Below are 12,672 nucleotides of genomic sequence, written 5' to 3'. Positions count from 1 at the left end.
AAAAAAAAAAAAGGTTTAAAAAAAAAAAAAAAAAAAAAAAAAAAAAAAAAAAAAAAAAAAAAAAAATCACGCGTGCACACACTGATATATATATATATATATATAAAAGAGAGAGATCCCTGATTTTGTGAAGTTGACTTCTTCGTTGCTAACAAAAGTAATGAAAATAAAATTTTTTTTTTGATAGGTCAAAGTAATGAAAATAAATTAAGTACTAGGAAGAGAAGTTGTAGAGTGTAACAGGATGTCAAAAGGCAAGAGGAAGTTCCTTAGGACAAACTGAACATCTAAAAACCACTATACCCTGAAAATTTTGAAGCACTTTTACCCTTCAAACTCAGTAAGGCTCCATTGCCTATATACAGTTTGCAACAATCTGAAGCTATGTTACTTAGTAAGTATATATATAGCTGGCACACTAAATTAAATAATTAATCATTTATAGAAATATGAGACTAATTTTTTTAAGAAAATGAGTCATTTTCTAAAAATCATTAAAAAAAAAAAAAAATCCCCTTTTCATGCCTTTGGTAGCGACCTTGAAAATAAGTTAAAAACAGCTATCGTGTGTTTGGTATGCACAATAAATTATTAGCATTCTTGTATAAAAACATGTATAATATGTATTAATTACAAATGTAATCTATCTATATTCTTTATATATCTAATAGTTGAATCGTAGCATTTATTGTTCTTACACTTCTGTTGAGCCATATTAGCGACCACATTATCAACCTATTCTCAACCCTCTCTCTTATTTTAACTCTTTTTCATTTTATTAATTTTTCAACTTTATTAGCATTCTTGCACAATAAATTATTAGCATTTATATATCAGCGACCACATTATCAACCTATTCTCAACCCTCTCTCTTATTTTAACTCTTTTTCATTTTATTAATTTTTCAACTTTATTGTTACACTTTCTCAAAATTTTCCCTTTCCCTCTCACTTAGAGTCTTAGACATCGAATTATATTGAGTCAACCTTGGATATTTTACCAAAATAAAAAAAAAAAAAAAAAAAAAATTCATGCATCGCACAAGATAAGACTAGTATTTTAAACTACCAATCCAAATTACCGATCCACACAAGTTTTCTGTTGGTTAAAGCAAGGAGGACAATATTTAAAATAATAGTAGTTTTTATTTTAAAGCAAAATATTGGGAAGGCTGAGATATGTTCTTTTAAGCATGCACCTTGAAGACAAAGAACTTATTGATGGGAATGATAGGGAGAGGGAATAGGAATAGAAACTGTTTAGAAAGTCATAGATCATAATATGTACTGAAATAATTATAGTTATGAGAAAACAAAGTTTCAGTTTTATCAAACACTATATAAAGGTTGAAGCACGTACATCTTGTGTTTGCATCCCAGCTTCAAGAGCAAGGACATTAATATTTTCTTGCATATGAGGTGAAGGTATGTCTTCTGGATCTCTCTTTGGTTTTACCCATCTACCATGAGCATTACAAACTAATCCCTTGTTGGCCAATTGGTACCAACAATGTGGGATCCTAAGCTCATCCACCAACATGTCACATGCCTTGTTCACTAAAGCAACATCTCTCCTAGCATCTTCCCGAAATGTTGAGGTAGTACTAACAAATCCATCCACAAGATGAAGATATGTTTCAAGGCTATGGAACCCAGGCCAATTTAATCCACGTTTAAGGTAAGGTGATGAATGAACATCGAGTTTCAATTCGGCTCCAACATGGGTGTAAACAGGCCCTGGCATCCAAGGTACTACGTCTTGCTTAGTTACCACTCTAAAGGTTTTAACTCCCAATTGGTGAAGCTCATCTCTGAAAGCAATGTTGCCAACCCTTGGTGCACCAAAGGAAATCACACTAACGGGAAGGTTAGGAATAGTTGATGCAGCTTCATAAGCATTGAGGATAGCCAATGCACCACCCAAGCTATGTCCAGTGATTGTGAGGCTAACGTCTTCACCTTTTTCCCTATACAATTCTACAAGCCTTGTCACTTCTTTTATGACTTGCTCTGAGGCACTAGATTTGTTGTACCTAGTAGAGTCATTCTTAGAAGTGTAAATACTATGAAATCCATGTTCAACCTTAGCATCCCCGTGCCCATATGGCTCCAACTTCCATTGCAGATCCTCATACCACTCCGTTGGTGCCACGGTTCCACGCCACGCCACCACAATATCTCTCCGCCCAATCCTACGTGTCTCCTCATCATCACTGACCGCCACGTAGCCCATCCAATTGGAATCTTTGCTCCACGTGTCCACCAATTTTGACCTCTCCAACCATTGAGGCATGTTTACATGTGACATGGCATAAATATACTCGCTGACCTTATAGCCATTTCTACTGAGGCCTAATGTTTCGAATAACTTGTGACGATTGTACCGGCAGCTTCCACAATACTCCGAGTGAGAATCGAAATCAAAAGCATCATATGTTGCTTGTGCAAATTCTCCATATTTGATTATTTCTCTTCGGAGCCAAGGATGAAGAGGATCCAAGAGATTGTCCCAATTTGAGGAAGCATGCATGTCACGCCAGTTTTGGGCTATGACCTCCTTAGGAGAAGTTGTAGGAGTGGAGAGTTTCTCTTCACCATATGAGTTCCAATTGATTTGGTGAGTTTGAGTACGAGGAGGGGTTTCAAGATGGAGGTGGAGGAGGTGTGAGAGTGACTCGGTTAGACTTGAAACCCGGTTAGATGTTTTTGTTTTGGGTTCATCAAGAACAACTTGTTGATGGGCAAGGCCATGGATTTGGAGAGCTTGTTCATGATGATGGGTTGAGAGGTAGGAAGATGGTTATAGATCATTGTTGATAGTGCCATTATGAAGATTTTAGAGTTCAAATTGCAAAGTATAGAACACCTTTTGGAACTGGAAATGCTTGGAATTTGGTGGTTGAAGATTAAGTTTGATTGATGGAAAGTGGAGAGAGGCCATACATATATAATTGAGAGAGTTGACTGAGGCCCAAGTAACTTGTCTTTGAAGAAATTGTCACGCGGGGTCATAGACTATCAAATATTAGAATATTGACTTGTTATTAAAGACCTTGACGGGGTTGTAAAAAATAAAAGTTGGCATACCAGCTTTCACACGTGAATGCATTCAGTCAATTACAATTTTATATCCCTACGCAACTCAATCAATTACTCGATTGTTTACAAAAGTCAAAATAACATGTGAAGTAGTTAACGCTTCTCTTACTATTTTTTCTTCTTAAGAGAGTTCCAATTTATGGGAAAGCAAAACATCATTTAGTTTTTAGTGAAGGCGAAGATTGAATCTTAAATTTCTTACTCAACTATAAAAAATTTTATCAATTAAGCTAATTGAAAATCACCTCTCACACTTTTAGCATAAGTAAATGTCTATATTTCTTGCCAATGTACTTCATACAGCATTTATATGCACTCTTCAATAAAATAGTGAACCACTTTGTTACAATAACGATGTTCAAATGGTTTTAAAACTTAAGAGAAAAAATGGCTTGTGTGAAGTTGACTTCTTCGTTACTAACAAAAGTAATGAAAATAAATTAACTACTAGGAAGAGAAGATGTAGAGTGTACCAAGATGTCAAAAGGCAAAAGGAAGTTCCTTTAGGACAACCTGAACATCTAAAACAACTACACCCTGACAATTCTGAAGCTCTTTTACCCTTCAAACTCAGTAAGGCTCCATTGCCTATATATATAGGTTGCAACAATCTGAAGCTGTGTTACTTAGTAATTAAATATGTAATTGTCCAAGCCATGTCTCACCTTATGACCCAATTGAAACTTTAAATTTGTACCTGATCATTAACTCAAAATTAAAAAAAAATAAACTCAATCCAAGTGTGCCCTATTAAGCATACAACTTAAAATTACAGCTTGTTTTTTCTTTGATTTTTCTTTCAAGCAAAACAGACGTTCACTCTTTATACGCCGTCCGTGGTTCTTTTGGATTTGCAAACAAAACTGCCTCTTCATTTTGTGCTGTGCTAACAAATCCAGGAAAAGACTCAATTTCTGCCTCAAGGAGCTCAAGAGTACCAAAAAGAGGCTTGGCATGCTTGGCATTGATGATCCAATCCTTCTCAAGAAGTCCTACTTTAGATTCAGCATCTTATCTTGGAAAGCAGACACAACATTGTAGATTGAAGTCCTAAAAACATCAGCAATGGCATATGCCTTTGAATGTAAAGGGCCATGTCTCTTTTTATTCACCGCAGCACCTACGCTTCCAGTGCTTGATGTTGCCCATTTAATTCCAAACTACTCACAGGATGAGATAGTTTCTCCATAACTATCTCCTATCAATAACTATCCTGAGGGACTTTCTTTTTCTTTTTTTTTTTTTAATTATTATTATTATTTTTATTATTTTTTTTTTTTTATAATTGTTACGAGGATAGAGTTTGTATTTTGTACATATGTGAGCTGTACATGAACACTAAAAAATGCAGTATAAAGGTTTCTACATCTATGAATCTAATGAAATAATGATGTGGCAATTTTTTTTAATGATATAACAATGTTTTATTAATAAAAATTACACATCAATGTGAGTAAGGGTTTTGTTGAATATAATTTATTCATTTCTGCACACCAAGTGTCAAATTAAATTCATGACTTTGTTGTGAATAATATCAAGATTGTCAATTCACATTTTTGGTGGGGACCAAGTTGGCCCAGTAGTTTTCATTGGAAAAATCCAATTCATCCCATTGCAATATCTAATCCCACTTTTTTTGTTTTTAATCTTATAATTCAATTGGCACATTCTACTATTTTCAAATGAAAACATCTGTGGTTCAAATCCTCTCTTCCTAGTTTTAACTATCGAAAAAGAATTTTTTTAAATTAAAAAAAAAAAAAAAACACTTCCTTTTAAAGGGATTTTCAAAATGGAGCACTTAATTTAAAGAATGAAATTCCAATCCATCAAAAGTATTCGTTTATGACAAGTTTTTTCATCATATTTTGACGTAAAAGTTATGACAAAGTTTTGTCATTATATTTTGAAGTTAAAGAATTGTCATTATAGTATCAATACCTTAGGAAACCGTATATGAAAACTCACTTAGTGTATTAAAAACTTGTTAATGTTTAGACTCCCAAATACAAATTTTCCAATACAAGCTTATATTCAAACAATATATGTGCGGAATATGAAATATAAGCAATACCCAATTTAACAAACTACTTTAATCCATTAATTAATCACAACCAACAGAAATTAAAAGCTAAGAGTAAGGGAAAGAGAGATGTAAATACAAGATAACACCGGCACATGCTATCAAAGAGGAAACTGAAGAACTCGGCAAAAAACCTCTCCACTGCCCTCCAAGCAGTAAATGATTCACTAGAAAATCAGTTGGGATATATGAATAGCAATAAACCCTCAAAGTCTAATCTACCTAATGCATCTAAGCCCTCCAAACTTCTTGCTCCAACAAGGTTATGCCGAACTGTGTCTTCTCTAACTTTCTGGATCCCGCACTTAGCCAATTGCATCAACCAATATGAATTGATTCTCTCTTGAACTGCTTCCTAAACACCATGAACCTTCTCACTACTTTGAATTTGGTGAGGTAAGGATTTGGTTTATAATCCTCTCATGAGTATGACAATGGAAAGGATGAGAGTAGAGGGATTTGGAGAATCAAATGTATAAGATTGTGGATGAATCAATCTTGTTTTTCTCTAGGGTTTCTTTCTCAAAATTCTCTCTGGAAACTTTCAATATTTCGTGGGTATAAGGGTATTTATAGTAGGGTAGGAGATGGAATGTGAAAAATTCATTTTTCAGCAAAACAAGGTGCACTGGTGAGTCACTTCACGACTAGGATGAGTCACAAGTTCCAGTCACTAGTTACGAGACTAGGTCAGACTATACTTTTTGTCTTGTAATGATCTACCTAGCCTAACTCTTCATCTTCCTACATGTTTCACATGTGTGCTTCATTTTGACGAGTCACCACTCGTAAGTCTAGTCGCTAGTCACCTTCTTGTTACACATTTTTGATCAAATCTTCACACTCTCTCACACACAACTCTTACATTATTCCCACATAAATACAGGGTTTCTAAATACTGAATTACAAACAAATTTGGTACAGAATAAAGTCAACACATAGTTGAATAAATTTAATTTTACAATATATTTTTAAAATACAACATTTTTAAGTCTCACAATTTTTTCTAGGTATAATTTTTTAAACAACCTATGTTCAAAAGGCTATAAAAATAAAATGAACCAGGTGGACACAAATCACAATCCTAATTCTATAGGGTTTAATTTGAGCATGTGACTATCGGTTGACATATATTAACTGAAAGGAGAGGTATTAAGATAATTTAGTCAAATACCATAATGCTCCCAACTAGAACAAGACAAATAAATCTAATACAACCAAAAGTAGACAAGCATCTGCAATCTTTATTTAGTAGAAAATGTACATCATAAGATAAAGCGTGTCCTAAGAAACATGGGCTTTCCTCATTTCATGCTATAAATTATTAATGCTTTGAATATGTTTTGACTGTCAGGCTTTCACCTACACTTTGGCATTCCAACTTCCACACGTGTGAGTGCACTCAGTCAATTACTTATTTTTCCTTACGCTGCTCGGTCAATTACTCAATTGCATATAAAATAACTTGTGAAAGTAGTGAACGCCACAATTTTCTAACATGAGAAAAGTAAAATGTCCATATCTATTGAGAATGTATCTCATAGACTCATACACACTTTTGAGAGTAGTGAACCCCTTTTGTTGCAATAACGATGTTCAAATGGTTTTAAAAAAATAAAAAACATAAAGATTATGTGCAGGCATACGAGAGAGAGAGAGAGAGAGAGAGAGAGAGAGAACCTCCCTGATTTAGTGAAGTNTTTAAAGACTTAGGTGCATCGGGTAGATTAGGTTTGAAGAGTCTAATATATGCTTGCTTTGAAAATTTTGTATTTGGGAGTCTAAACATTCACAAGTATTTTATACACTAAGTGAGTATTCAAATCTCCTCCATAATCTTGATTTCAGGTTCTTCTTCTATATGATGTAGGACATAATATTCAAATTAATTTCTGTAATTTATTTTTTATATTCTGTATTTTTATGTAATTTTCATTATTTTAGGTTTAGGGTATTTATTTCCTTATTTTTAGGTGCTTTTAATACTTTTTGGTCAAATTTGGTTCCTATTATGGTTAGGTATTAATTAGGAGTTATTTTAGAATTTTTTTTTTATCAAGTTTTACGGAGCCCTTAAATAAGTTTCTAAGTTTGTAAAAAAAATTTCAAAGATTATTATCAATAATTATAGACTTTTGTCAAAATTACTTTTCTAGTGGATTCCAGTTTATCTTCTAATTAATTTAAGGAAACCCCTCGTGGAATGCCCTTGGCATTCTGTCACAAAAAGGGGAATACATTTTGGACACTTGTAGAGATTTTGTAGTTAGGGGGAGATTTTGTTCATGGAGCTTGTGGAATTTAGATGTATCTAGGTGCTTCACTATGTATGTGTTTTTTTTTTTTTTTTTTTTTGTTTGCTCTTGATGTATTGTTTTGGGCTGTTCATGTTAGAGGGAGATACATTGTAATATATGTTTCTTGTTTCACTACTCATTGATTTATATTTATGTGTTATTCATGATATATGTCTTTGTTTGTGTTTTGTGAAGTCAATAAATTTTTTTTTTTTTTACTTGTATTTTCCACACATGTGTTTATGCATTTGTTGAGTATTTTAAGAAATATACAGGTTGATTATCGAGCTGCTGTCTACACTTGCAACTAATGGATAAGTTAGGTTGGATTATTTTGTAATGGGCATTATTTTTGTAAAGGGCTTTTAATTGTAACTTTAAGTATTGTGTTTGTGTTTGTCACGGATTGCCCAAAGGAGGAGTTTGTTAAGTTCTAAGTACTCAGGAACTAATGTATTAGAACTCTAATTATATTATGGCAAAACCATGATCAAAATAGGTTGTTAGTCTTGTTTTAGACTTGCTCAAAGTATATCTTTTATGTAAAGTTGGAATCGAATTAACTGCAGAATTGAGTGTGCAATTCTGACTGCCTCGATTGATCGAAGTTAGACTCGATCGATCGAACGTCAGGCAGTAATGTTTTTTTCTGCAAAATTTCCAACTCAACCCTAAGCCCATATGATGTGTAGGGTTTTATTTTTTCCATAAGTAAAAAGGGAAACACTAGCCACGTTTTAGAGGTTGCTATATTTGCTGTGTATGTGAATTTCTTGTGAGATCTAAGAGGTGGTTGCCTTCACACATGATTAAAATTATTAAGAGGGAGATTTCATTGAGAGCTTGATGATCATTCATTTGCTGCACTAAAGAGCTTAAAGATACGTAAGCGGGAATGCTGTACTTACTGGAGAATCTAAGTAAAAGGAGCCTGTAGTCTCAAAACTTGCACGTGGTCGTGTCAGTAAATTTTCTATATGAGGTAGCAATAAGATGTTAGTGGTCTAATTGCTATTGTAAAATTTCAATTCTTTCATAATGGATTCAGTTTTACCTTGAGGATAGCTAGGTTAAATCCTTCCCAGGTTTTTTACCAGTTTGGTTTTCCTAGGTCATATATCTTTGTGTTCTTTATATTTCGCACTTTACATTGATATGATTATATAATTGTGTTAACCTAGATCTGGAATTTGGACTAAGTAATAACTTAGCTTATTAACTAGGTTAATCCAATTGTGTTTTAAGGGGTCTAAAAACAAACACTACCAATAGGTCGCCCATGTGTCAGGTCTCTGCGACAATTATCCCTATTGTTTCATACTCCAATAACGGCAACCTAGCAAAGATATTTGTGAGTGCTAGTTGCACATCACATAATACTTGCTAAGTTTTTTTGTTACCGGAATTGCTACCATCTCATACGTCAGCCACTAGACAAGGATAAGTCAAGGCTTTTGATACCAACTAATGTAGGAAGCAGAAGCGTTAAGAAGTAAAACACATCTACTTCTAGAAAACAAGAAACAAAACATTTTACTTCTTAAAACAACCTCGAATCCACGAGAGTTCCTTGAATCCACAAGGGTCCTTGAATCCACAATGCACATAGATTTGAAATCCATCAGAAAATAAAAGACATAAGTCTGAATTTTATTGTTTAAGTAATTGTAAAAAACTTGTACAGATTTAAGAGCCTATTTAAGGGCTTCGTAAATTTGACTAACAAGAAATATATTCTAAAATAATTCTTAATTAATAACTAACCATAATAAGAACCTAAAAAGCATTAAAAGCACCTAAAAACAAGGAAATAATAACCCTAAACCTAAAATAACGAAAATTACAAATTAAATACCAAATTTAATAAATTACAATAATTAAAACCTACATCAGTCTTAATATACATAAAATTTATTTCAAATGAAATTGTAAACTATCCACGCATCACACGGGACATCGTATAGTTGTTTAGAAAGTTGTAGATCATAATATGTACTGAAATAATTATAGTTATGAGAAAACAAAGTTTCAGTTTTATCAAACACTTAATAAAGTTTATGTACATCTTGTGTTTGCATCCTAGCTTCAAGAGCATGGACATTAATATTTTCTTGCATATGAGGTGAAGGTATGTCTTCTGGATCTCTCTTTGGTTTTACCCATCTACCATGAGCATTACAAACTAATCCCTTGTTGGCCAATTGGTACCAACAATGTGGGATCCTAAGCTCATCCACCAACATGTCACATGCCTTGTTCACTAAAGCAACATCTCTCCTAGCATCTTCCCGAAATGTTGAGGTAGTACTAACAAACCCATCCACAAGATGAAGATATGTTTCAAGGCTATGGACCCAGGCCAATTTAATCCACGTTTAAGGTAAGGTGATGAATGAACATCGAGTTTCAATTCGGCTCCAACATGGGTGTAAACAGGCCCTGGCATCCAAGGTACTACGTCTTGCTTAGTTACCACTCTAAAGGTTTTAACTCCCAATTGTGAAGCTCATCTCTGAAAGCAATGTTGCCAACCCTTGGTGCACCAAAGGAAATCACACTAACGGGAAGGTTAGGAATAGTTGATGCAGCTTCATAAGCATTGAGGAGAGCCAATGCACCACCCAAGCTATGTCCAGTGATTGTGAGGCTAACGTCTTCGCCTTTTTCCCTATACAATTCTACAAGCCTTGTCACTTCTTTTATGACTTGCTCTGAGGCACTAGATTTGTTGTACCTAGTAGAGTCATTCTTAGAAGTGTAAATACTATGAAATCCATGTTCAACCTTAGCATCCCCGTGCCCATATGGCTCCAACTTCCATTGCAGATCCTCATACCACTCCGTTGGTGCCACGGTTCCACGCCACGCCACCACAATATCTCTCCGCCCAATCCTACGTGTCTCCTCTTCATCACTGACAGCCACGTAGCCCATCCAATTGGAATCTTTGCTCCACGTGTCCACCAATTTTGACCTCTCCAACCATTGAGGCATGTTTACATGTGACATGGCATAAATATACTTGCTGACCTTATAGCCATTTCTACTGAGGCCTAATGTTTCGAATAACTTGTGACGATTGTACCGGCAGCTTCCACAATACTCCGAGTGAGAATCGAAATCAAAAGCATCATATGTTGCTTGTGCAAATTCTCCATATTTGATTATTTCTCTTCGGAGCCAAGGATGAAGAGGATCCAAGAGATTGTCCCAATTTGAGGAAGCATGCATGTCACGCCAGTTTTGGGCTATGACCTCCTTGGAGAAGTTGTAGGAGTAGAGAGTTTCTCTTCACCATATGAGTTCCAATTGATTTGGTGAGTTTGAGTACGAGGAGGGGTTTCAAGATGGAGGTGGAGGAGGTGTGAGAGTGACTCGGTTAGACTTGAAACCCGGTTAGATGTTTTTGTTTTGGGTTGATCAAGAACAACTTGTTGATGGGCAAGGCCATGGATTTTGGAGAGCTTGTTCATGATGATGGGTTGAGAGGTAGGAAGATGGTTATAGATCATTGTTGATAGTGCCATTATGAAGATTTTAGAGTTCAAATTGCAAAGTATAGATCACCTTTTGGAACTGAAAATGCTTGGAATTTGGTGGTTGAAGATTAAGTTTGATTGATGGAAAGTGGAGGGAGGCCATACATATATAATTGAGAGAGTTGACTGAGGTCTAAGTAACTTGGTCTTTGAAAAAATTGTCACGCGGGGTCATAGACTATTCAAATATTAGAATATTGACTTTTTATTAAAGACCTTGACGGGGTTGTAAAAAACATAGAAGTTGGCATACCAGCTTTCACAGGTGTGAATGCATTCAGTCAATTACAATTTTTATTTTCCCACGCAACTCAATCAATTACTCGATTGTTTACAAAAGTCAAAAATAATATGTGCAGTAGTTAACGATTCTCTCATTATTTTTTTTCTTAAGAAAGTTTCAACTTATGGGAAAGTAAAACACCAATTAGTTTTTAATGTAGGCGAATATTGAATCTTAAATTTCTTATTTAACTATAAAAAATTTATCAATTGAGTTAATTGGAACTCACCTCACCTCTTGCTCTTTTTAGCATAAGTAAATGTTTATATTTCTTGTGAATGTACCTCATACAGCATTTATATGCACTCTTCAAAAAAATAGTGAACCACTTTTGTTACACTAACGATGTTCAAATGAAAATAAATTAACTACTAGGAAGAGAAGATGTAGAGTCTACCAAGATGTCAAAAAGCTAGAGGAAGTTCCTTTAGGACAACCTGAACATCTAAAACAACTACACACTGACAATTCTAAAGCTCTTTTACCCTTCAAACTTAGTAAGGCTCCATTGCCTGTATATTAGTTGAAAGAGTTGACTGAGTCCTAACTAACTTGGTCTTTAAAGAAATTTCCACACGGAATCTGAAACTATCAAATATTAGAATATTGACTTGTTATTAAAGACCTTGATGGAGTTTGGATCACGGTACTATTGAATAGAATTAATTGTTCATCTCTTCACACCCAAGTGTGGATGTCATTCTTCTACAAAAAAAAAAAAAAACTGTATTCCTTTAAATCAAAATGGAGCACTTAAATTTGAAGAATGAAACCCCAACCCATCAAAGCCTTTATTTTTGTTGTCATATTTTGGCGTAGAAGAATTATGCATCCTTATGGTGTGTGTTTAATATGTCGTTTTGAAATTATACTTTTTTTAAAATACAACTTTTTTAAATTCTACTTATCATTTTTTTAAATAATAATTGTGGGGCCTGTTACCTAAAAAAGGTATAGTAGCCCTCAGAATTGGGCTCAGGGCCCAAAGGCCCGATCCGAGAACACGCAGTTGTCCGAGGACATCCTAAAGAAGTTTTATTCACGTCAAATAGGTGATATGAAAGGTATAAACAGGTGTTATATACAGTGGTATAGCACACGTTCGAGGACGCCAAAGTCCGAGGTGAAGGTAACCTTCGTACTGACTGAAAGATTTTGCCAGGTTGTAGCTGAATTGGAAGTTGGATATAGCTTAAAGAGGCGTCGGAGAAGGTAGAAAATATCTTCTAAAGTCTATCACCTCCTCATTAAATGCTGTCCACCTAACACTCTGGCCGCATTAATGTGGAGGTGATACCTGAATAGTAACTAAGCAGCTTTATGACCACTAAGCTGAAAGTTCCGGTAGGGACTAGATGGGACAGAAAGGAGC

At 34.6% G+C, this 12,672-nt stretch overlaps 1 protein-coding gene and 1 pseudogene across 1 annotated transcript; both read right to left on the bottom strand.

Moving 5' to 3' along the window:
* Positions 1-1,282: 1,282 nt before the first annotated feature.
* Positions 1,283-2,911, bottom strand: LOC112008160 (phospholipase A1-Igamma1, chloroplastic). Its single transcript, XM_024040507.2, is given in 2 exon segments — positions 1,283-2,756; positions 2,759-2,911. Coding segments are annotated over 2 exon segments (1,488 nt in total). The 5' UTR covers positions 2,826-2,911; the 3' UTR covers positions 1,283-1,335.
* Positions 2,912-9,523: 6,612 nt separating this feature from the next.
* On the bottom strand, positions 9,524-11,079 carry LOC112013851 (phospholipase A1-Igamma3, chloroplastic-like; annotated as a pseudogene).
* Positions 11,080-12,672: the final 1,593 nt, after the last annotated feature.

Source organism: Quercus suber, unplaced genomic scaffold (assembly GCF_002906115.3).
Source record: "Quercus suber isolate HL8 unplaced genomic scaffold, Cork oak 2.0 scaffold_614, whole genome shotgun sequence".
In the NCBI taxonomy this organism is placed as follows: Eukaryota; Viridiplantae; Streptophyta; class Magnoliopsida; order Fagales; family Fagaceae; genus Quercus; species Quercus suber.
The sequence above is the reverse complement of the archived record's forward strand: the minus strand, read 5'-3'. Positions and strand labels throughout refer to the sequence as shown.